The following is a 27,187-nucleotide window of genomic DNA, read 5'->3' on the forward strand; positions in this document are numbered from 1 at the left end:
AAAATGAAGGCTCCTAATTACAAATCTGTTGAATTCTAAGAATCAAAGTAAACAAAACCTTGCCTAAATAAGAAAGGTGTTCACTACTTCAAATGGAGCAGAGGCACTTTCCATCTGTAATATGAAATCACAAAAGAAAATGACAGTTTTCCAGCAACTGAACCCAAAGGTCTTGAAATATTGTAATCTAACTGATAAAGACTATAAAACAGCTATAAAACAGCTATTACAAAGAAATTCAATGAGCCACTCAAAAACTCAGAAAGGCAATAAATGATCCCAGGAACAAAATTAACAAACAAGAGTATTCTGCCAGACAGGTTAAAATTCGAAAAAAAAGAAAAAAAAATTCTGGGGTGAAGAAATGAATATATGAAGAATGAATTAGAATACCCTGGAAACAGAACAGATCATATGGAAGAGTAAGAATTAGCACACTCAAGGATAGTAATATAGAAATGATCCAGGTGGAAGGCGAGAAAAAACTAAGATTTTTTTTAAATGTTTATTTTAGAGAGAAAGAGGAGGGGTAGGGGCAGAGGGAAAGGGAGACAGAGGATCTGAGGCCGGCTCTGCAATGTCAGCATAGAGCCCAATGCAGGGCTTGACTCCTGAACCATGAGATCATGGACCTGTGCCAAAGTCTGACACTCAACCAAGCCACCCAGGAGCCCCAGATTTAAGATTTTTAAAAAGTAAAAAAAAAACCCTGCGGTGCCTGGCTGGCTCAGTCAGTAGACTCTTGATCTCAGGGTCTTGAGTTCAAGCCCCATAATAAGCGTATCTCAAAAAAAAAAAAAAAAAAAAAAAAAAAAAAGAGGGAGAAGGGAGCACAGAGTGTACTTAAATGATAGTTGAGAACTTTCTAAACCCAGGGAAAGAACTGGATACAACTCCACAATGCTGACAAAACACATTATTATACCAACACACAAAAAAAACTTCTTTAAAACACATTGTATGAAAACTGTCAAAAGTCAACAATAAAGAATTAAAAAGGCAGCCCAAGGAAAAAAGACAGTAACCTACAAAGGTACCCCACCCCATAAGGCTATCAGCAGGTTTCCCAGCAGAAACTCTATAGGCCAGGAGAGAATGGAATGACACATTCAGAACACTGAATGATAAAAACAATCAAGAATACTCCATTGGCAAAGTTATCTTTGAGCTATGAAAAATAAAGAGAAGTTTTCCTAGACAAACAAAAGTTGAGGGAGTTTGCCATCACTAGACATACTTGTAAGAAATGTTAAAAGGAGTGCCTCAAGCTGAAATGAAAAGACCAAAGTACAGAAAATTCTGATTCAGGTAATAAATACTCAGAATACTCAATATTAGAATACTGTAACTCTTTTTTAAGATAGTATATTAAACTCTTAACTACAGCATAGATTTTAGAAAGTATTAAGAAATAACTATAGTTACCTCCTGATAATGAAATCACAATATAAAGAGACATAACTGGGGCGCCTGGGTGGCTCAGTCGGTTGAGCCTCCGACTTCAGCTCAGGTCATGATCTCACGGTCCGTGAGTTCGAGCCCCGCGTCGGGCTCTAGGCTGATGGCTCAGAGCCTGGGGCCTGCTTCCGATTCTGTGTCTCCCTCTCTCTCTGCCCCTCCCCCGTTCATGCTCTGTCTCTCTCTGTCTCAAAAATAAATAAACGTTAAAAAATATATATATTTAAAAATAAAATAAATAAATAAATAAATAAATAATAAAAAGACATAACTTACAACATCAAAAAAATATAAAAGGGGAAGAGTAAAAGGATAGAACCTTTATAGGCAAATGAAGATAAATTTTTTATTAGCAGAAAAAGGACTTCATTACCTCTGAAATGTTTTGTGTAACCTCATAGTAATCACAAAGCAAAAATCTACAGCATAGACATGAAACATCAAAAAACGGGAGACTGAGCAAATCACCATGGAAAACCAACTTACAAACAGAAACAAAAGGAAAAACGAGAAACAAAATAACCAGAAGGAAAAATATGAAATGGTTGTAGTAAATCCTTACATATCAATAATTACCCTAAGCATAAATGAATTAACTTACCAATCAAAACACAAAGTGGTGGCACCCAGGTGGCTCAAATCATCTGAGCATCTGACTCTTGATTAGGTCATGATCTCACGGTTTGTGGGATCAAGCCATGCATGGAGCCTGTTTGGGATTCCCTCTCTCCCTCTGTCCTTCCCCTGTATGCATGGGTGTCTCTCTCAAAATAAACTTAACAAAGCAAAACACAAAGTGGCTTGATAGATAAACAAAACAAGACCCAACTACATACTGCCAATAGGAGACTCATTTCACTCTAATGACACACGGGCTGAAAAGTGATAGGACAGAAGATGATATTCTAAGAAAACAAACAAAAAAACAAACCAAAACAAAAACAAAAACAAAAAAAAAACAGGTGAGCAGAGCCATAATACATGAAAAAAAAATAGACTTCAAGCCAAAAAGGGTAACAAGAGTCAAAGAAGGTCATTATATAATGATAAAGGGGTTAATACATCAAGAAGATATAACGATGGTAAATATGTACATTCCCAAATCCTAAGCACTGAAATCTATGAATCAACTAAAACAAATCTTAAAGGAAAAACAGACAATACAGTAAGTAAATATGAGAGACTGCAATATCCCACTATGTGAAGGAAAGATTATCAAGGCAGAACATAAACAAGGAAGCACTGGAATGAACCACATTTCAGAACCAAGTGTTCTTAACAGACATATAGAACATTCCATCTAACAAAATAAACAAAATAAACATTCTTCTCAAGTGCACACGGAACATTCTCCAACACAGAGCATATGGTAGGCCACAAAACAAATCATGACAAGCTTAAGAAGCCTAAATTCATACCAACTATCTTCTCTGACCACAATGGTATGAAACTAGAAACCAACAAGAGAAAAGTAAGATCTACAAATATATGGAAACTAAGCAACACACTTCCAAACCAATGGATCAAAGAAGAAACCAAATAGGAAATAAAAAATTACATCAAAGCAAATGAAATAACACAATATATCAAATATTGTGGATGCAGCAAGAGCAGTTCTGAGAGGAAAAATTATAGCAGTAAATGCATGTATTAAAAAATTAGAAATAGCTCATATAAACAACCTAAATTTACACCTCAAGGAACAAGAAGAATAAGTTAGGCCCAAAGTTAGCAGAAAGAAGAAAATGGTAAGGATAAGAGTGGAAATAAATGAAATAGAGACCAGAAAAACATTAGAAACCATCAATGAAATGAAGACCTGGTTCTTTGAAAAGACAAACAAACCTTACAAACCTTTAGCTAGACTAAGAGGAAAAGAAGTGAAGGCTCAAAAAACAAAAATAAAATTAGAAATGAAAAAACATTACAACTCATATTACAGAAATACATAAAATTTTAAAGTACTGCTATGAAGAATTATATGTCAACAAATTATATAGCCTAGAAGAAATGTATACATTCCTAGAAACATACAACTGACCAAAACTGAATAAAAAGACATAGAAAATCTGAATAACAAGAGACTGAATCAGTAATCAACAACTCCCAACACAGAAAACTCCAGGACCAGGCAGTTTCACTGGAGAATTCCAAGCAGCATTTAAAGAGTTAACACCAATCCTCCTCATACTCTTCCAAAATAGCAAGGAGGAGGGAACACTTACAAACTCATGAGGCTAGCATTACCGACACCAAAACTTGGTAAGAATACCCCCCCCAAAAAAAAACAAAAAAACAAAAAAACTACAGACTACCATCCCTAATGAATACAAATGCAAAGTTTCTCAACAAAATATTAGCAAACCAAATTAAAGAACACATTAAAGGGATTATACATCATAACGAAATGGGATTTATCCCTGGGATGGAAGAATGGTTCAACATATGCAAATCAACAAATGTAATACATTACATCAATAAAATGAAAAACAAAAATCACATGATCATCTCAATAGATGTAAAAAAAAGCATTTGACAAAATACAATATCCCTTTATGATAAAAAATCTTAACAGGCTGAGTAGAGAAGGGCCAGAACTCAACACAATAAATGCTATCATATAGGAAAGCCTCACAGCTCATATTATACTCAGTGGAGAAAAACTGAAAGCTTTTCTTGTAAGATCAGGAATAACACAAGGATGCCCACTCTTATTCAATATACTACTGGAAGTCCTTGCTAGAGCAATTAAGCTAGGCAAAAAAGTAAAAGGCATCCAAATTGGAAAATAAAAAGTAAAACTGTCATTATTTTCTGAGGACATGATTTTATCTATTTAAAAAAAAAAAAACTCTGAAGACTCAACCAAAAAACTTTTGGAACTAATCACTGATTTCAGTAAAGTTGCAGAACACAAAATCAACATACAGAAATCAGCTGCATTCCTTTATACTAATGATGAATCATCTGAAAAGTAAAGAAAACTATCCCTTTCACAACAGCACCAAAAATAATAAAATATATAGGAATAAATTTAAACAAGGAAGTGAAAGATTTGTACAACAAAAAATACAAGAAATCAAAGAAACAAATGGAAAGACATCCCATGTTCATGGACAGGAGGAATTAATATCGTGAAAATGTCCATCATTGCCCAAAACAATCTATAGCTCGTGCAATCCTTATAGAAATTACAATGTCATTTTCACTGAAATAGAAAAAATATATAATGTATATATTCTATTATAAGATATATATATATGTGTATATATACATTATATATATGTATTACACACACATATATACGTATATATACACATATATATATACATATATATATATATATAACCTATATATTCTATTCACTGAAATAGAAAAAATAAGCCTAAAATTAGTATGGAACCACAAAAGACCCTGAATAGTCAAGGCAATCTTGTGAAAAAAAACAACAAAGCTGGAGGCACCATACTCCCTGATTTCAAACTATATTACAAACTGTAGTAATTAAAACAGCATGGTATTGGCATAAAAACAGACACACAGATCAACAGAACAGAATAAAGCCCAGAAATAAACCCACACACAAATGGTCAATTAATTTATAATAAAGGAGCCAAGAATTCACAATGGGGAAAGGACAGTCTATGGTCTCTTCAATAAATGGTGTTGGGAGGGGCACCTGGGTGGCTTAGCTGATTAAGCATCCAACTCGATTTCGGCTCAGGTCACAATCTCATGGTTTGTGGGATGGAGCGCCATGTGGGGACTCTGTGCTGACAGTGTGGAATCTGCTTGTGATTCTTTCTCCCTCTCTCTCTGCCCCTCTCCCATTCACGTTCTCTCTCAAAATAAAAATAGTAATTTGAAAATGGTGTTGGAAAAACTGGGACAGCCATATGCAAAAAAATAAATAAATAAAACTGGACCAGTATCTTATACCATATACACAAATTAACTCAAAATAGACTAAAGGTCTAACCTTAAGACCAGAAACCATAAAACTCCTAGAGGAAAATATGTGTGATAAACTCCTTGACATAGGTCTTGGCAATGAGTTTTTGAAGCAGACACCAAAAGCAAAAGCAATAAAAGCAAAAACAAACAAGTGGGACTACATCAAACTAAAAAGCTTCTGCAGAGCAAACAAAACTGTCAACAAAATGAAGACAACCTGCAGTAAGGGAGAAGATTTTTGTAAAGCATAAATTGGAAGCGGTTAATATCCAAAAGATATAAGAACACGGTCACTCAAACACAAACAAAACCAAACATTCCAATTAAAAAATGAGAACTAAACAGCCATTTGCCCAAAGTGGACATCAAAATGGTCAACAGACACATGGAAAAGATGCTAAATAGCACTAATCATCAGGGAAATGCAGAAACAACAAGATACTGCCTCACACATATTACAATAGCTACCACTGAGAAGACAAGAAATGACAGATGCTGGTAGGGATGTAGTGAAAAGAGAACCCTTCTACATTATTGGTGGGAACATAAACTGGCCCAACCACTACAAAAAGTAGCACGGAAGTTCCTCAAAAAATTTTAAAAGATCTATCATTCAAGCCAATGATTCCACTTCTGGGTGTATACCCAAAGAAAACGAAAACAGGATTTTGATGAGATATATGAATTCCCATTTTAATCATAACACTATTCACGATGGCCAAGATCTGAAAAGAACTCAAATGTCCGTGGCCAGATAAAAGGATAAAAAAGATATGGTACATATACACAATGGAATATTATTCAGCCACAAGAAAGGAAGATATCTTCCCTTTTTGACAACATGGATGGACCTTCAGCACATTACACTGAAATCTAAAAAAGTTAACTCTATAAAAGACAAAGTAAAATGATAGTTACCAGGGAATGGGTGGGGGTGGGGGGAGAAGGGAGATAAGAGTGATGGTGTTTAAGGGTACAACTCGTAATGAATAGTAAATAGGTCATGGAGACCTAATTCACAACATAATGGACACTGACAATAATATTGTATTATAATTATGTGATAAGTATCACTACACTGGCAATCATACATATGAAAATATATAAATGTATCAAAATAACATGCTTTATACCTTAAACTTACACAAAGTTACTCAGCAACTTTATTCAATTAAAAGAAACTATTACAAAGAGCAACAAATGACCTGCTGAACTGCATATTTTAATGCTTATATGCATAATTTGTAATCATTCAATTATTTATCATTTGCAGTAACTTTTTAAGATTTGTATGAATCTTAAATTTAAGGTTTGTATAGACGTTTTTTCATAGCAACTTTTTAATTGCCAGCAATGGAAATTGCATAAGCAATGGAAAAGTAGTAACTGGGGAATGTAGGCATAGAAGCAGGGAGTGTAGGAATAGCAGGACACAGAAAGTTACAAAGCAAAAACAGACCAGAATTTATAGACATATTATCTCTCCTTCTGTCACTTTTTAAATGGCTGAGGCAAGAAAACTAGAGAAATTACTTGCCACAACGCAGTACGCAACTTCATAAAACAAGTTCATCTGAACTACTGGATTTAAACCACCACCACCAAAAGTACACCTGGTTAAGCTTTCAAATTCACATCTCTTAATGTTAAAAAGGCCTCCAACAGCAGCATTAGGTGACATCTGGAAAAGAATTATCTAATGAGACTGGGAGTGGGGGGTGAGGAGGAGAAACAAAGAAAAAAGAGAAGGGAGGGAAGGGGAGAAAGATATAGAATGAAAGAGAGGGAGGGAAAGGAAGGAAAGAATAAGGGAGAGAAAGAGAAAAGAAACAAACTACATACAGGAAGATGTTCATTGCAGTTATTTATAAAGTAAAAAAAAACCTAGGACATGAACTAAATGACAAGAATATGGCTAAACTATGGAAGAATCACTCAATAAAACTGGAATCAGCTGTTTTAAAAGTATAAACACTACATATTAACAATGCTAGGGTAGGAAATATGAAGAGGACTTTAACTTTTCATTTCAAAGCCTTCTGGGAAGTTTTCCTTCTTGTAACTATGTGCAGGAATTTAATACTTTAAGAAAATAAGTTAATGTTTTTCTTCCTTTTTTTTAAGTTTGTTTATTCATTTTGAGACAGAAAGTGCAAGTGGGGAAGGGGCAGAGAGAGAGGAGAGTGAGAATCCCAAGCAGGGGCTCGAACTCACAAACCGTGAGATCATGACCTGAGGTGAAGTCAGACGCTGAACCGACTGAGCCACCAGGGCACCCCACTAAGGTGTTTTTTTCCTAAAAAGTAATGACCATGTCTTACATAAAGCACTATTAAAACAAATTATAGGGGTTCCTGGGTGGCTCTGGCGGTTAAGTGTCTGACTTCAGCTCCAGTCATGATCTTCCGGTTCATGAGTTTGAGCCCCACATTGGGCTCTGTGCTGAAAGCTCAGAACCTGGAGTCCGCTTGAGATTCTGTGTCTTCCTCTCTCTTCCCCTCCCCCTCTCATACTCTGTCTCTCTCAAAAATAAACATTAAAAATTAAAAAAAAAAAAAAAAAAGCAAATTATAGTATATTCCCAGAACATAATACTACGGAACCACTGGAAAAAAAAAAAAACACAGGAAACTACTTAAGAATATACTCATATGAGAGGATATGTAGAACGTCTGTTACCTGTAATATCAGTTACAGTAAAAATGAATAAAATTATCCTATGTTAAAAAATTACAGTCAGCTCTTGAACTAACAAGGGTTAGAAGCACCAACCCCACACAGTCAAAAATCTGTGTATAACTTTTGACTCCTGCAAATATCTTTGTTTCTTCTTCTTTTTTTTTTTTTTTTTTAAAGTAGGCTCCATGCACAGGAAAAGCCCAATGTGGGGCTTGAACTCATGACCCTGAGTTCAAGACCTGACCTGAGTCGGACACTTAACTGAATGAGCCACCCACGGATGTGACAAACAGTGAGATCATGACCTGAGCAGAAACAGTCATTTAGCACACATTTTGTATGTTATATATGATTACATACTGTATTCTTACAATAAAGCTAGATAAAAGAAAATGTTGAGAGTTATTAGGAAAATACATCCAAAATGCTGTAAAATAACCATGTATAAATGGACCCATGCAATTTAAACCAGGGTTGTTCAAGGGTCAACTGTACACACCTAAATAAACATAATACATGTATATTTTTATATACATACAATTATGTGTTTATGTACAGGGATCAAGAAGGGGCTAGGAAGACTCACTTTTAGTTTGTATTTCTATACTGTTCGAATTTTATTACAAATATGTATTATTTTTAATTAAAAACAAAAACTGTGTCCAATTAACTAGTCAAAACTAAAAATAGCATGGGCATTATAACTACACAGCATGCATTGGACAATGGAATACTACACAGCAATAAAAAGGAGCTACAGATATTTGCAACAATATGGATAAATCTCAAGAACATCTTGAGTAGTAAAAACAAGTCTTGTTCAAGAGTACTCATTTTAAAATTCCATTTATATGAAGTTCCATAATAGGCAAAACTAATATATAGTAAATTAAAAAAATCAGAATAGTGATTGTTTGTATGGATAGATGGGAGTATGGGGAGGAGAATGAGGAAACTTTCCAGAATGAGGGTAATGTTCTTCATTTTAATAGGGAATTGAGTTACAAAGATGTATGCATTTGTCAAAGTTATCAAAGAGTACACTTTAAGATCTGTATATAAATTATATCAACTTTTTTAAAATTACAAATACTGAACTCTTATGATATGCATGATAAGTATTTAGGGGTAAATTCACTGACATTTGCAATTTACTTTGAAATAAATCAAAGGATAGTGGCACGTACACTAAAATGTTAACAGCAGAACCTAAGTGATGGGTATATATGGGTGTGTCATGTGATAAATGTACACACTACAATAGTATTTGTTCAGTTCATCAATACAGATGGTTAAATTATGGCATATCCACTGAAATACTATGCAGCCTTAAAAAAAAAAGACAACATTTTTATGATTATACAGAATGACATCCAAGTATGATACTAATTATATAAGAAGCAGAAAGAATAATACATAAACATATTTGCTTGTATGTTGGTAAAATAGCTCAAGAATCACTGAGTACCAGATTTCAAGTGAATTTCATTATTTCATACACATATACAATAGTAAATATGACCCCAAGTTAAAAATAAACTTTTACCAATTTGAGGTTATTATTTGTAGACTAACAAGGATTTTTCCACTGAGAAGAGGTAATGGGAGTAAGTAAGTAAGTCTGGTAGGGGAGGGCTTATACCTTCCACTCATTTCTCTCATTCTCTAGTTTCTGGGGCTAAGGAAGCAGGAGGAAGACAAAAAATTCCTAGAAACCATTTAGCTCACGCCTGAATTAGTCATTCTTGATGTTAGACACCAAACACTGGAATATCTTATTTTCTGTTTTGCTAATAATACTATCCCTGTCTCTTGATTTATGCATATAGAATAATTTTATTTGAAAACATTATAAGCCCAAGATAAGAAAGTGCTAAAACATATAGAAAATGCTAAATCCATTTTAACTAGTCAGTGTTCACATGGAAAAGCCAAGTTGCTATGCAGCAGTGAAATGTGGTGATGAGTCAACTCAACAAATGTTAAAGGGATGAAGAAGGCAATGAAAAATATTTTAGCCAATAATTAATTATAGAAAAACTCTTCTACCAGCTGTAAAATTCATTAGACTAGAATTACCATATATTAATTATTTTCCGGGCAGCTCCATGGAGGCCAGCAGCTTGCACATAACAGTATTCAAAAATGCTTTGAGTAAATGTCATTAATACTCTTCACTGTCCTTTCCCCCTAAAAAAAAAAATCACTTAAGCTTTACATAATCTGAAGATGCTATGAAGTAAAAATAAAGAGAAAGAGACCCAGGGATTAATAACTTTTCAAACTGCTCATATATCTGCTGCTCTGAAATAAAATTCTAAAGTATGGTAGATTCTTTTTTTTAAGTTTGTTTATTATTTTGAGACAGAGAGTGAGAGAATGAGAATAAGCGGGGGAGGGGCACAGAGAGAGGGAGGGAGATAATCCCAAGGAGGCTCTGCACTGTCAGCACAGAGCCCGAATCGGGGCTTGAACTGACAAACCGTGAGATCACGACCTCTAAGCGGGAACATTAATCAACTGAGAAAGCCCAGGTGCCCCTAAAGTATGGCAGATTTTATAGTTTACACTCCTTTCTGCTTAGGTTATGGTTATATAAACTACAAATATCAACCAGTGCATTTAAACATACCACACACAAGGTATTGTACTGGGTGCTGTACACAACAGGAAGACATTTAAAATTTAAGACTTGGAGTCTACTTTCAAGAACCTGAGATTCTAATAATGAAGCTAAAATAAGTAAGGATTACTAAACAAGTGTGCAAGTGATGACTGTCACAATCGACACAAACTAGTTCTAGGCGGAGAATCATGTCACGCCTTCCAAATGGATGGATCTTATAAATAACTTTCTGGAAGAACTAGAATCACCCTTGACCTTTGATTTCAACTTATATATAAGTGAAACAGAGAAAGGCAGTATATCATAATCTACAAGGGTCTGATATCAAAATGTCTTGTTTCAAATCCTGTCTCCATCATTTATTAGCTATGAATGAAGCATATTACTTAATCTTCCTAAGACTCAATCTCCTCATATTTAAAACTGTGATAACAGAATCTAGCTCACATTCAATGAATACACAATGATTAGCATAAGATAAGTGCTCAATGTTACATTCTAAAAGTTGGGAAAAGGGGACAGTATAAACAATGTGATGATACAGAATCACAATGAAAGTTCAGCCTTGCTGAAATTAAGACTCACAAAAAATAGGAAGATACAAACTGGAAAGGTAAGCAGATTACTGTATATGTTTGAAAGCCAAGTCTAAATGTACGCAACTTATTTAGAAATGCTAAAGATTTTGATCGGACAAGAAGAAATAAACAAGGTTGGGCATCCAGGATGGAACTAGAGGGGAGAAAAAACCCAAAAGTTTAGGTAAGGAGTGTGAGGCCCCCTACTGAGCAATGTCATTATTAAGAATTATTAAAAGAAAGAGACAGGGGCACCTTCAGCTCAGGTCATGATCTCACGGTTCGTGAGTTCGAGCCCTGCACTGGGCTCTGTGCTGACAACTCAGAGCCTGGAGCCTGCTTTGGATTCTGCGTCTTCCTCTCTCTCTGCCCCTCTCCCATGTGCACTCTGTCTCGCTCTGTTTCTCAAAAATGAATAAACGTTGAAAAAAAAAAAACAGGAAAGAAATGATTAACTGATGCAGGAAAGGAATGAAGTAAGGAAAAACCAAAAAATAAAATTCCAAGCCTGGAAAATCTGAGGAAATGAAATGGAAATCAGTGAATTCAGAGAACATTTATTCTCAGAAATGTAATTTGAAGTTCATGGGAGAACGAGGTGGATATTTAGCTAGCAACTGGAATAAGAGGTTAAGGCTTTGAAGAGTGATCAAGTCTAAAGGTACATATGTGAAAAAGTAATGCAGAAACTAGAGGTTCTCTTGGAAAAGCTCTGAAATTCAATGCAAATGTGTATGTAGCATATGCAATATCCTAAGGAAGGAAGTCTTTAATCAAACTTTCAAAGACTCTACAACACACACACACACACACACACACACACACACGGTTTTTAAGAACCACTGGCACAGATTATAATAGAAACCATCCATGGAAATGAATGTGCAAGAGAGGACAGGAGTAGAAACAGTTGAGGGAAAAAAGGCATGGAAACAGAACTTGAAAAAATACAATTAAAAGGCAAGAAAAAGAACTAAAAAGGGTAGGGCTGATTTGCGAAGAAAGAGAAGCAATGCATTAGGGATTCAAGATATGTGATGTTAAAAAGGCAGCATTAACATTGTTAAATGTTATACATATAGGACAAAGAATATAAAATTTATATAAAAATCTCTACACTTAATTAGCATAAATTGGTAACACTGAAATATGCAATTTGGTTTGAATATAAACAGAAAGAAACTACATGACAAGGGATTAAGAAGTAAATAGTTGGGGCAAATGAATGAAAAAATAAAGACTACTATTTCTAGATTTACTAGTAAAAGGAAAAGAAAGCTAAAGCTAGTATAAAAGTAACTAGAAGTATGATTTTATTTTTTTTGTTTTCACTGCTACTGTTGCTGAGTTTTTCTTCCTTAAAGACCAGGAAAGTGAGTTTCTATGCCCAAAAGTGTCTGTAAAAAGAGAAAGATCAAAGGAGGGAAACAGGAATAAAGTTCAGGAGTAAAAACACCACCTTTCAGTTCTTCCTGTAAAACAGGAACAAAAATAATTTTAACGTGGTGAGAAAGGTATAGTTAACAAGTGTGAGTGAAGGGAGAAAGACTACAAAAGTTCCCGAACAGGTTTCTTTCTTACACTGTAAAGCACTGATAACCATGACACTTTAGAACTTTATTCCTTTATAATTGCAGCTAGTATTATGAAAATGTAACAGTAAAAAGTGCATACAGTTACAAGAAAGAATACATGGTATTGTGTAGTAGTAAATTAAGAACATGGCTCTACAATCAAAAAAGTCTGAGTTTAAATTACTGTTTAGTCACCTGCTATAGCTAGCTGTGTGACTCTGGACAAGTACCTTAACTTCCTGCTTCAGTGCCCCAGTGGCATCACTTGCAAAATGGAGGTAACAGTGCTTACCTCATAGAACTTGGAAGTAATACAAAACCTTTCAACAATGTATGCAAATACAGGTGGGTAGCGCCAGCAGCAGTGGTAGTGATAATAGTAACAGTAGCAAGTAATGTAACCTATTTGTGTTTAATCAGGTAGTATTTAAGGAAGGTCGAAGGGGTAAACTCTTAAAAATGTGTTTCAATTCTTTCAACTACAGAAGAAGTATAATTCTACCTATTATACCAGTAAGGAAAGAGGAGGTTCATTTGCTTAGATTACTCACTAAGTGGCAGAACTGAGATGTGAACACCAGTCCACATGGATCAAAGCTTGGCTTCTTTCCACTACACATTACCTCCACAGCACTACACAGCAGCAGGAGGACAAAACGAGGCATTGTGTTCTTTACTATTAAGGTCACAAAATAAGGGTACATCATTAAGTCTATCTGCCTTTCCATTTTTTGAAAAATTAAGGAGTTTATTTTTACTTGATTTTAAGGCTTCCCTCCAGCTAAAAAAAGTCCATAATTTTATTAAATTACCACACTTGGTGATGTGTAAACTCATAAAAACGTCTTAGAACACAGCAGAAAATCTTTTCTGTTTAGAAAACAAAAACAGAAAAACCGAACATCAAAAAAAAAAAAAAAAAAAAAAGCTTAAAATTTTTTCCAGGACTTCAAATTAGCAAAAAGAAATGAATGTTAAACACCAACATCTAATTTCATTTTATTATTAGCAAGCATGACTAAGCAAATGTTTTGAGAATATAGTATCAATCTTAAGTATTTTAAGATGCCAATTTTAACACCTACATTTTCAATAATTTATGTGAAAAACCCACAAAACTCAAAACCCTGACATATCTACAGACCTTACAATCATATTAAATGCAGATCTGCCAACTTTCATTTCATGCCAAAACAGTGCAACCAGGCTGGATTTCGTGTTTGCTTTTATGTCAATCTGAAAACTCTCTGGCTTCTAAAACCCTTCACTGGCTTCCCACTATCCTTCAATTAACATCCAAAATCCTTAACATGACTCAACAAAGTCTTGAATGTTCCTGCTTCTCTCTCTGAGCTATCCACTGCTATTCTTCCCTTTGGTTTTTTTAATTTTTTCCAACTTGTTTCAATTTCCCCAAGACACTTTTTTTCTTCCATTTTTGGGCTTTCATACAATCTGTTTTTCAAAACCTAGGATGCTTTCACAGTTCTCCATCATTCCCATCTTTTTAGCCTAGCAAACTGCTCTTCATCCTTGCAGGCTAAGATCAAATGTTACCATATCAGCAAAGCCTTTCCTGACCTCCCAGACATATATTTTGACAGCATTCTGGACTTAGTAACACTCACTGGCCTTGTAATTACTTGTTCAACACGTCTTCCCTGCTAAGTGGTAAAAAATACAAAGATAGTCCTCTCCGCTCATTTCCCACTATCCCCAATATCTAACACACCGCTCAGTACAAAGTAGATTAAGTACTCAATGTTTGCTGAATTAACATACTCAAAATGCAGAGGAAGTCCAAAACCATGAGATGCTTTACTAGCATGAGTAGCTAGATAGTTCCATACAAGTTCTGAGTTACATCTTACCCTTGGTCCTTCAAATGTTCTCCTTCAAACAGGTGCTATTTGGCAATTATAGTTTTAAAGTAAAACAAAAAAATTCTTTCAGATAACAAATACACCTTAAAGTTTCACAAAACCAAGGTTAGAAACCACAAATCTTAAATAATTGGAATTAGCTTTCAAAGTTACCAAGAATTCATCTGAAATGCAATTAAAGGGACAGGAACTTGGATAAGGGCTCAATTTTACCACAGCAGTGTACATTATGAAAGGACCAATTCCAATTCCTACCAGGGTTTAGGCTGTACTCTAGCTGGCAGTGCCTTATTTATTCTACCAGTAATGACTGCAGTGCTACAGTCATCTGAGTAAGCTATATGATACCTGAAACATGCTTTATTAAAACTGAATAAAAATCATAAGCATACACATGAAGTAACTATAAATAACCTTCTTTTAGATTATGGCATAAAATATAAAGATACTGGATCACCATATTGTATACCTAAAGCTAATGTAACATTATGTGTAAACTATATTCAAAAAAGTTTTTTTAAAAAGGAATGCTATTTCAACTTAAAACATTTTAAGTTTTCTGTTCACCTAGTACTTATTGAACACTAATTACAAGCCAGGCAGTGTTCAAAGATTAATACATATTCATTATTTCCCCCATACAGATGAGGAAACAGGAGGCACTGAGTTAAGTAATTTACCCAATTTTAAACAGCTGGCAAAGTGGCAGAGACGATATTCAAAGCCAGCCATTCTGGTTCCAAAGTTTGTCCTCTCAACTACTACACTACACTGTTGCATATTTTCTCTCCATTTGCTGAAATAAGGGATCTAGAGCACCCCACTTCAATGAAGCTGTTTTGCTAAGGCTACCAATGACTTCTACCGTTCCAAACTTAAGGGCCACTTATCTGCCTTCATCCTTTTCGGCCATTCTGTAACATCCCATCAAGTTGACAACTCACCTCTTTTGTTTCTTTAGTAACATAAATCTCAACCTTCTACCTCAGACCTTGGCCCTCCTTTCTTCCCTATCAACACATTCTTAATTAGGAAATCTCCCACAACTCCATAGTTTCAAATACTATCTGCATGACTCCAAATTTCTCTAGTGTTCACCTGAGTTCTAGACTCATAACCCAACAACTTATTTGACATCTAACTCAGATGTATAACAAACACTTTATATTTACTGATCAAAACCAACTATCTTTCATCCTCCCCTCAATGTGTTCTCCCAGCCTTCTCTATCATCACCCATCCAGTTGCTAACTTCTTAGTCATCATCCTTGCTTTCCCTTTCCCTCATCTCCCACATCCAATCAATATCAGCAAGTTCTATCAGATCCACTTATAAAACATGTTTTGTTGTTTCCACTACCACTCTAATACAAACTACTCACATTTCTGCCTACAATGCCCTCAGAACAGTCTCCTCACATTAATGCCTGCCCCCTTAATCTCCACAAAGCAGGCAGCATTAAAACAAGAACAGGCCTGGGTGGCTCAGTCCGTTAAGCATCCGACTTCGGCTCAGGTCATGATCTCACAGTTTGTGAGTTCAAGCCCCACGTCGGGCTCTGTGCTAACAGCTCAGAGCCTGGAGCCTGCTTCGGATTCTGTATCTCCCTCTCTCTCTCAAGAATAAAATAAATTAAAATTAAATTAAAATTAAAAAAAAAAAAAACCAAGATCAAATGAGGGGCACATGGGTTGCTCAGTTGGTTAAGCATCTGACTTCAGCTCAGGTCATGATCTCGTGGCTCAGGTCAGGATCCCGTCGGGCTCTGTGCTGACAGTTCTGAGCCTGGAGGCTGCTTCAGATTCTGTGTCTCCCTGTCTACCCTCCCTCCCTTGCTCACGCTCTGTCTCTCTCTCTCTCTCAAAAATAAACAAACATATTTTAAAAAAAAAAAAAAAAGAGTTCAAACCAGTCCCTGCCTGCTTTAAATTATCTAAGGTCTTCTCATTATAAATGAAATCCTAGCTCTTGACCATGGCCTAGAAAATCCTACATAATTTGCCCTGCCAACTTCTCCAATTTCGTGTCCTTCCATTCTCTCCCACCCCCATCACAAGGTTCCTTGCAGTCACATTGCCTTCTTTGTCTTCCTGGAACACACTGTGATCATATCTGCTAAAGGGCCTTTGCACCTGCTGTTCCTTCTGCAAGGAAAAGTCTTTCTCCAGACTCTGACACAGATGGTTTTCTCCTAAGTGTTGTTCAAACGCTAACTCGTGTGAGAAGTCTTCTTATCACCCTTTTATATGATCCTATGTTATTACAACCGCCATTCCTATTTTTATCTGAAGTTATCTTATTTAATACTCCTTTATTATTGCCTTGTCAACTTCGGAATTTAAAAGCTCTATCACCAAAGCCTCCCAGCGTACATAGCAGACACTGGATAAACTCATTAAATGAGTGGACTTTCCATATTTTAAGTTGTTTACTGTAAATCAACCAATCTTGATAAAGCACCTAGATCAAGATATATTTTGTATGTATTACTGTAAAGACAAATCCTTAAAACATTTTTTCAATCTAAAACATTCCGGCACCCTGAAGACACAAACCTACACACACACACACACACACACACACACACACACACAATCCATCTACAGCAACCCACTTAAAACTGCTAAATATTCCATATGGATAGATAACATTTTCTTCCTCCTCTCCAACTTAACAAACGTGTAGGTGGGAAAAGGGAATCTTACTGGGTACCTTAGCACCTGTTACATCTTCAATCAGTTAGAAGAGGTGCGGATGAGCCAGATAGCACATGGGAAACGTGGCCTTTCTTTCAGGGACTGTATTTATGTAAAACGTGAGTGGCCTGCACTACAACTGCCCTAATCCCTAATAAGGGCCATTTCACTCCACTTAAAGAAACAAGGTATATTAGTCTGTGGGCAAGACGTTATGATTGGATTCATTAAACGAAAGGAAACCGATTTGGGGGCCCTCGTCCAATGTGTGTGCGGTATGGGGTCGATCTACACATAACGGGAAAACAAGAGAAGATACCAGTTCAAGGACCAACTCGGTGATAAGATAAAGATCAGCTCAGGCTCTCCTAAACCTGGGAGCGACGGTGGAAAAGAAGGGGAAAACAAAAAAACCCTGGGACCTCCGTTCACCGCTTCGGCCTCCATCATAGGCACTTGGGGGAAACTGCACAGATCTATGTGTCCGCCTATCTCCCACTTCCATCCCTGCAAGGAGATAGCCCCCGGATACTCACATGGGCTCGAGAGTCTTGCTGAGCCAGGACTTGAGTGCCTCGAAGTTTTCAATGATCATTTTAGAAACCATCCACAGCGGCCCCGAGGCCCGTCACACTCCTCAGCCCGCCCAGGTCTCGGCCGCTACAGCCGCCGCTGCCCCCGCCCCCTCCTCCGCGCGCCGCCCGCGTGGGCCGCGGTGGGAGGCGCCGGTGGCAAGTTCCCGCGAGCCCGGATCGGCGAACAGCTCTGCGGGTACCGTCGCAGGCCGCGAATCCACGGGGTGCCAGGAGCTCCCCGTCCCCGGACCCCGGCCCGAGCTAAGGCAGCAACGGTTTGCCCGAGCCCTCCCCTTTCCCTCCACCCAAGCAAATCTTCTTGGACCGGGAGGTCGACACGCGCCTAGATCCGAGCTTTCTCTCAGCCTCGGAACCAGGTGGTGTTGGCAACGGAGAACAGGCAAAAGTGAAGAAAGCGAAGACGAAGGGCAGCTCAATGGGAACGATTCGGGGGGTCTTCCCGGCTCCCAGCACCCCCAAGAAGATGGCTGCCGATAAATCTCGCGAGAATTGATGAAGTCTCGCGGTGACTCCCGGAGCCTGCTGGGAAGAGACGTAAGCTCGGCGGAGAGCGCGCTGGGCGAGTGCGGTACTTTGATATTTTGCGTATTTGCCTCGTTTGAGGCCTTTGTGCCTTTTTACGCTTTGGTCCGCTTATGGAATAAAGACTTTATTTTTATGCGCGGAGGGAAAGGCCTCTGACTTCAGAAACAGCGGGAGCCCCACTCGTCCTGTGTATAGACGGCTGTGGCGCATCAGCCGGAACGAACCTGCGGACTGGAGCGCTCCTTGAGAGCGTCTACACGTTGTGCGAGGACGCACGGCGGCCAGTGGGTTCCAGGTGTGCTGTACTGCCTCCTCCGTTTATCTCAGTGTCCTGCAATACCGTATAGTGTGTGCTGTGGTGTGGACAAGGTTAGGAAGCACAGGCTGGTATAATCTAACCCAGTGAAACTTCCAGAGGATTAGTGTTTTGTCCAGAATTACTCAACTTGATGGTAGGACAGTAATGATCTAGGAATGCCCCAAAAGAAAGGTGAGATAATCTTACTAGTTCTCTAATAGTTTTCAAGCATCTGAAACTTCAGACTTTTCCCTGGCTAAAGATAAGAACAGTGTGTTTTTAATTCTCTTTATGTAGAGCCGATTCAGTCACAGATAGGGAAAATAAATAGTATCAAAAGACAGAGCCTTCATATCAGCATCCTAAATTAACTTCCCTTCTGAGGAAGTTTGGATCCTGCCTGAATTGGTCTATTTGCTATTATTTACTATCATTAAGGTGCTAGGTGGAGGTGGGGGCGGGGACGGGGTAGGAGGCGCCTGGGTGGCTCAGTCGTTGAGCCTCCGACTTTGGCTCAGGTCGTGATCTCCCGGTTCACGAGTTAAGGCCTCCGTTGGGTTTTGTGCTCACAGCTCAGAGCCTAGAACCTACTTCAGATTCTGTGTCTGTCTGTCTGTCTCTCTCTCTCTCTCTGTCTCTCTCCCCGCCCTTTCCCTGCTCCCGCACGCGCTCTCTCTCAAAGTAATAAAATAAAATTTAAAAAAAGGTACTAGGTGGGATTTTGCAAAAGGTCTAGTACCTGTAAAACTATAATGAAATGAAAATAATTTGCAATATAAAGACGCTTAGAGTAAGTAGACAATGAAAAGCTCTTTAATGATAGATAGTGGTAGAGTAAAATTGCCCTTAGGAGCCCTTTTTTATAATTTGCTAGATTGAAGTGTCCTTAAGCAATAAGTGGGAAAGATTATCAAGAAAGCTAGACATTTGTTTTAAAATATAGCATGTAGAGTAGAATGAAATTAGAATTCAACCACTGAATAATCAGGGTGTTGATTAAAGTGATTTAGCTGAGTGAAATAAGCCAGAAACGAAAGGACGAATATTGTATGATTCCACTTACGAGCTACCTAGAGTAGCCAAACTCCCAGAGATACAAAGTAGAATGGTAGTTGCCAGTGCTGGGCCGGTAGGGGAGGATAGGGAGTTATTCTGTAATGAGTAAAATGTTTCAGTTTGGGGTGTGGAAAAAGTTCTGGAGATGAACATTGTTGATGGTTGCACAACAATGTAAATGTACTGAATGTCATTGAATTGTACATTTAAAAATGATAAAAATCATAAATTTTATGTATATTTTACCACAATAAAAGTGATTTTTTAATTTAATATTGCTGTGGGAAAAGCAAAATCCTAATTGTTTAGCCTGTTTGATAGGTTTGTCACGGGCTGACTCCAGCATTGTTTTCAACTTCATCACCAACTGTTCCGGACCTGGCCTTCTGCTCCAGCCTTCCAAAAGCTAATCATTTTTCTTCTGTCAAATATTGTATACTCCAGGCAAACTGACCTGCTCACCCTCCCCTTCTGCAAACATTTATATCTATCATTTCTACAAGGAATGCCTCTACTTCTTTCTCTGGCTGCTCAAACCTTACCCATTCTTAGTACCACTGCTAGTATATGTTTGAAGTCTTTTTTTATTTTCCATAAATAATAGCAACAGCCTTTTAATCTCTCCGCCTCTTAGGCTGCCCCCATTATCATTTCATCTTCAATTGCCTTTATCATCATTGCCTTTAATAGTAATCATTGTAAAACTTGAATCTAATCATGTCACTTCCCTGCTTACAATCTTCATCAACTCCCATGTTGTCTTCAGGATACAAATCCAAATTCTTTAACATTCTATAAAAGGCCTTTCATAATCAAATCTCTACCTATTTGCCTTAGAAATTTCCTTCACAGGGGCGCCTGGGTGGCTCAATTGGTTGGGCGTCCAACTTGGGCTCAGGTCATGATCTCACAGTTCACGAGTTCGAGCCAGCCCTGCAAGGGGCTCTGTGCTGACAGCTCAGAGCTTGGAGCCTGCTTTGGATTCTGTGTGTGTGTGTGTGTGTCTGCCCCTCCCCTCCTCTCAGAAATAAATATTAAAAAAAAAGAAAAGAAACTTCCTTCACTGCCTTTCAGCCATTACTTTGAGCTATTATTCCATGTTCCTTGAGGGAGGTGTGTTCTCTCACTAAATGGAGCCACTCTCACTAAATGGAATGTTTTTCCTTCCCTTTCACTTGATGAAATCCTACTCATCCATCATAATTCAGTGCATACAGCATCACCTTTGGAAAGCCATCCCTGACCTCCCTGCTCTAAAGCAAGAGTCCCTCTGAGGTTTTCTCACATCAGCCTATGCTTGCCTCTGTCATAACACTCACTGCTTTATTTTTTGCAAGTATCTGATTATCTGTCCTTCAGTAACTATAGTTTTGAGTTTTGAAGTTCCTGCTCCAAGCATAGCTCCTGATATATACAGTCAGTTCTCAATTCTTGAATGATTAAGTGAAGCTTTGCCACTTGCATGAGATCTTCCCTGACCAATGAAGCTGACAGCAACCTCTTCCTCCTCTAAATCCATTATACAGTTGTTACTACTCCACACTTAGTCGTCAGTGCTTTGCAGCATGCTTCTCTTTCTTAACCATTAACATTTACCCCTTATCACTTTAGTACTTCTTTGGCTGTGCCTTCAAAGGTGATCATTAGCTAGTGTGATCATCAATGCTGCTAAGGGAAGACGAAAATAATCTCCATAAAGTACTTTCTGCATTCAATAACAAACATTTCAGAATGTTCATTATTAGGTTACCTACTTAACATTTTCCAATAAACTTTCAAAGTCCTGTTTCTTTGTTAGTGATGTTGCCTGGAATGACTTTCCTCATTGCTCAAAAACCAGCTTTTCGGGGTGCCTGGGTGGCTCAGTCGGTTAAGCGTCCAACTTCAGCTCAGGTCATCATCTTGTGGCTTGTGAGTTCAAGCCCCACATCTGTGCTGACAGCTCAGAGCCTGGAGCCTGCTTCGGATTCTGTCTCCCTCTCTGCTCGTCCCCTATTCTCACTCTGTGTCTCTCTCTCTCTCTCTCTCTCAAAAATAAAAAAAAATATTTTTTTAATTAAAAAAAAAACAAAAAACCCAGCTTCTCACTGATGTCCTAGGCGAAGGTAGATGCCTCTTGGTTTCTACCTGTAGGATAGGAGTTAAAACATTTAGTTTTCTGCTCTGTCTCCCTGACTAGATTATGAACTTTTTAAGGACTAGAACTCAAGCATATTCGTCTTTGTACTTCCTATACTTAACAGTGTCTGGAGCTCAAAAACGTTTATTGAAGGATATGTGCTTAATTTTAAATAGGAAGGAGGTAGAGGCAGGGGAAAATATTTTGGACAGGCAAGTCATAATGACACTTCCTAACAGACTTATATCTCCTTGTGGTTTCCTTAGCTGCCCTCATCCTAGGAATATTCTGTATAGTGTACATAACTCCTCCTTGGGTTCTTCCAGTTCTCTCTCCTAGCTGATGGATATAATCTTATCACTCTCAGTGTTGCCTTTGGGCTCTTGTTTAAAAACTCAGCCTGCATTTTGACTTCACAAAAATATCCTACATTTTCTATTTCCTTTATTGTTCATTACTCTCCAGAGAATCACATTTAGATTGTTATTCTCTCTGGAATATATTCCTTTATTTGGTGTAAGGTGGGCATCTAGCTTATTTTTCTCCAGATGGCAAGCCAATTTTTCTCTGTAATTATACACAATAGTCTGTCCCTTCCTCATTTATTTTTGATGCCACTTTTGTCATATATCATATTTCTATTTATATATGGCTCTGGTTCTGAACTTAGTTGGTCTCTTTGTCTATGACTACACCAGTGCCATGTTGTTTATATTTACCATCATCTTACAGACTGCCTTAGAGCAAATCCCTCCTTTTTGCTCTTTTTTCCCCTGAAATTTTACTTAGCTAAACATTAACCTTTCTTTTTCCAAATACTTTCTACAAGATTGTTGAGCTTATCAAAAAAAATCCTTTATTGAATTTATAGATTAATTTGGGTTGAATTGGCATCCTATAATGTATGGCAGTCGCAGGTACACTTCAGCTCTGCCTCGAGAAAGGACTCACTGCCCAGCTGAAGGCATGTACTTAGCTGATAGCCTCCGGCTGTTAACTTTGGGTTTGCCTCAGGTTTCAAACTTAAGTTACACTATTCTCAGGGCAGCCCCTTCCCCCATGCCCATCCTCAGCCAAAGACTGAGTCAAGCATAGTATAAAGACCTACTCAACATTAGGAAGACAGAAGCTTTGTCAGACCTGCATGGCAGTCACATGTCTCCCCCTGCCCAGTCCTGCTTCCGCTCTCTCCCTTTCACGAGTGCCACTGCAATAAATCTTTTGTACTTCTAACTCATCTCAGCATCTCCCCAGAGAGCCCAACTTATGATACAACTTAAGTCATCTGACTAATTCTGTTTTCATAAATTAAAAAAATTCATAGTTAATAACAAAATCTAACCATACTTTCTGGCCCAATTACTTCTTTGAAACCATCACTACCTGACTCAATTTAATACACTTTCTCCCGGGGCTCCTGGGTGGCTCAGTTGGTTAAGCATCTGACTTCGGCTCAGGTCATGATTCACGGTTCATGAGTTCCAGCCCCACATTGGGCTCTGTGCTGACAGCTCAGAGCCTGGAGCCTGCTTTGGATTCTGTGTCTCCCTCTCTTTCTGCTCTTCCCCCACTTACGCTCTGTCTGTCTTTCTCTCGCTCGCTCAAGAATAAACGTTAAAAAAAAATACACTGTCTCCCAAAACATACATTCTAACAAGCCTTTGACTTGCTCTGTCCATCATTGATTTAGTACCTGTCATTTTATTTTCTAGTGTACATATACTTTATCCTCCATCAAATGCTCTGAATGTAATCCCCAGTGGCCTCCTTGAGTACTTTGATCAGTTACTTTCTTATCTCCTGTGTTCAACCCTTGAACTCTACTGGGCCTTTCTAATGGCAATGTTCAACAAATGTTTCCTGAAGGTCTGCTCTACTTGCTGACAATACCATATCATCATGCCATTACTTGCTGAGAATATAGTGGTAGATAAAAAAGACATGATACATGCCCTAAGGAGCTTACAAGTTAATAAAGAAGGCAGACTTCTAACAAATAATCATATAAGAAAAAACTTATGCTTACAAGTTATGTTAGGTATTATAAGGAGGGAAATAACCATTTGAGCAATTTAGACTGGAAATGCTCAAACATGGCTTCTCTGAGGGTATGTTATTTAAATGGTTTAGGAAAGTGAATTATGAATACAGGTTAGCCATGTGAAACAAAATAGAGATGAACATTCCAAGCCTACATGATAGCTTGTGGGATGTTCAAGGTAAGGAAGGGCCAGCATCTTAAAGGCCAGAGAGGTGAAAGCATGTTGAATGAGGAGGAAACATACCTGTGGGTCAAATTAGGTAAACAAATTAGGTAAACATAGCTGTGGGTCAAATTAGGTAAATTAGGTTAAGATTTTTAAGCAAGATTTCATTTAAAATATGACGAGAAGCCGTTGAGAAGGTTTCAATGTGGCGGGATGAATTGAAAACCTGAACATCTCATAAGAGAAAGCTTAATTAAATTTTGGAGTTTTTTAATCTATTTTTTTAATTTAACTTATTTTTTTAATATTATTTATTGTGTGTGCTCTTGGTTTTGGGGGTAGATTCCCATGATTCATCGCTTACATACAACACAGTGCTCATCCCAACAAGTGCCTTCCTCAATGCCCATCATCCATTTTCCCCTTACCCCCGCACCTCTCCATCAACCCTCAGTTTGTTCTATGTATTTACGAGTCTCTTATGGTTTGTCTACCTCCCTCTCTGTAACTATTTTTCCCCCACCCTTCCCCCATCATCTTCTGTTTTCTCAAGTTCCACATATGAGTGAAAACATATGATATCTCTCTTTCTCTGACTTATTTCACTTAGGATAATACCCTCCAGTTCCATCCACATTGCTGCAAATGGCAGGATTTCATTCTTTCTCATTGCCAAGTAATATTCTATTGTATATATGAACCACATCTTCTTTATCCATTCATCAGTTCATGGACATTTAGGCTCTTTCCATAATTTGGCTATTGTTGAAAGCTCTGCTATAAACATTAGGGTACATGTGCCCTATGAATCAACACTCCTGTATCCTTTGGATAAATTCCTAGTAGTGCTATTGTTGGGTCATAGGGTAGTTCTACTTTTAATTTTTTGAGGAACCTCCACAGTGTTTTCCAGCACTGAATGAATGGTTTGCATCCCCAACAGTGCAAGAGGGGGTCCCCTTTCAAATTTTGGAGTTTTAAATAAAAACAAAAAGGAGGCAAATCACTTTTAATGTAACACTAGGATTTTTATTTCCCTAGAAGAAGAATCAAGATCATGTTAATAAAGGGAATATGGTTTTCTCATCTGAGACTAGAAACCAATAACTTGGAAAGAGAAATAATGCTTTGTGCCATGGTGAAGTATGTCCTTAGGTAATTCAAGAGGAAACCCTTCAGCAGTTGCTAATAGTGTAAACTAGGAGCAGAGGACATACTATAATTTCCCCCTTAATAAGATCAGAGTACTTCTGGTGGCAATAAAAGAATTTGAAGGACAATCACCAATTCTTTAGTGGGCACTCCATTTATACCCATAATTGATTATAATGACTCCCTATTGTAGTACTTTAATGGAAGGGATCTAAAACCTAGCAGAGCAGTACAGAGTAAGAGGACTAGAAGTTGTGCTACTAATACACTGAACTCTTTGTAAGAAGAGGAGGGGCCCTGGTGGCTCAGTCGATTAAGCATCCAACTACGGCTCAGGTCATGATGTCATGGTTTGTAGGTTAGAGCCCTGTGTTGAAATTCCTTGAGTTTTGACATACATTGTTTTCTCTCACCTTCTTACCATTGCTCAGGATCTTTTCTGTATAATTATTTTTCTCTACCTCCTCTCTCCACCTAAAAAACAAACAAACAAACAAACAAAAAAACCAGGGGCGCCTGGGTGGCTTAGTTGGTTGAATATCTGACTTCAGCTCAGGTCATGAATTCATGACTAGTGGGTTCAAGCCCTGCATTGGGCTCTGTTCTGACAGCTCAGAGCCTGGAGCCTGCTTCAGATTCTGTGTCTCCCTCTCTCTCTGCTTGCACTCTGTCTCTGTTTCATAAAAATGAATAAACATAAAAAGATTTTTTTTAAAAGAAGAGGAAAAGTTCTTCCATTTTAGAAAAGCACTATCCAATAAAAATATAATAGGAGCCACATGTGTAATTTTACATTTCCTGGTGGCCATATTTTTTTAAAAGTTAAAAGAATGGTGAAATTAACTTTAATATATATTAATTTACCTATAGTATCTAAAATACTCTCATTTCAATGTGTGATTATATAAAATTTATTGATATTTTACTTCTTTTGTTTACTAAGTCTTTGATATTTAGTGTATACTTTACAATTACAGCTCACCTCAACACCACATCACAAGTGCTCAATAGCCACACATTGCTAGTGGCTCTCTATTGGACAGCGCAGGTTTAAAACTTTAGAGAGTGTCTCATGTGGGTATTTAATTGTGGCTGATGTCTGTTGTTTCAGTGTCATTGGTCATTTTCCTCTGGTCAGGTACTGGCCTTCAATAAAAGTGGGCTTGAATTTCAAAAGCCCTAATTAAGGTTCTACATCATTACTTTTATAATAGACAATTTTGTCCTAGGGCTACTATGAAAACAAAAACAAAGCATCTAGGTGAACTTTCTCCAAAAGACTGTTCCTCCCCTTATTTCAGGTGGAGAATGAGAAGGGAAGGGACAATAGGGTATATACAATTTTCTTCTGATTCTTGGCTTGAAGGACAAACACATCTCCACAGTAAACATTTGTTGGATAAAAAGCAATGAAATGAAATGATATGGCAGAGTCCCCACAGAAGCTCTCTGGGGATCTTACGCATATAAGCATGTAAATACCTACTTCTCATGGAATTCCAAAATGAACTTTGTCTATCTGCTTTGCTTTCTCTTTGGATGTTTTTGTTTGTTTGTTTGTTTGTTTGTTTGTTTTCAGGCATTCATCTTTACAATAGGTAATGGAATGCTATATGTAGCATGAAAGATAAAGGGAACCCCAGGAGTCTTGGCTCTCAACCTAAGCTGTCAGACTGTCATTCAGGTTATAGGAATTGTTCTCCAGTGTTAATTCATTCAACAAATATATATTGATCATATTCATCATATATATATATATATATATATATATATATATATATATAT

At 37.5% G+C, this 27,187-nt stretch overlaps 1 protein-coding gene across 16 annotated transcripts in view; it reads right to left on the reverse strand.

Annotated features, from left to right (window-relative positions):
* The window catches only part of RBM26 (RNA binding motif protein 26), an 83,122-nt gene extending 64,638 nt beyond the window's left edge, over positions 1 to 18,484 (reverse strand). For 5 of the 16 annotated variants that reach the window (XM_042928705.1, XM_042928696.1, XM_042928638.1 and 2 more), the window contains exon 1: positions 17,986 to 18,132. In XM_042928705.1, coding sequence (XP_042784639.1) covers positions 17,986 to 18,056 — 71 coding nt within the window. In that variant the 5' untranslated portion in view covers positions 18,057 to 18,132. Of the gene's footprint in view, positions 1 to 1,042; positions 1,065 to 10,170; positions 10,444 to 17,985 lie in introns of those variants that run through there. The other 11 variants (XM_042928660.1, XM_042928649.1, XM_042928605.1 and 8 more) reach the window with 8 other exon arrangements.
* Between the last annotated feature and the right edge of the window lie 8,703 nt (positions 18,485 to 27,187).

The sequence above is a fragment of the Panthera leo genome, chromosome A1 (assembly GCF_018350215.1).
Source record: "Panthera leo isolate Ple1 chromosome A1, P.leo_Ple1_pat1.1, whole genome shotgun sequence".
Lineage (NCBI taxonomy): Eukaryota > Metazoa > Chordata > Mammalia > Carnivora > Felidae > Panthera > Panthera leo.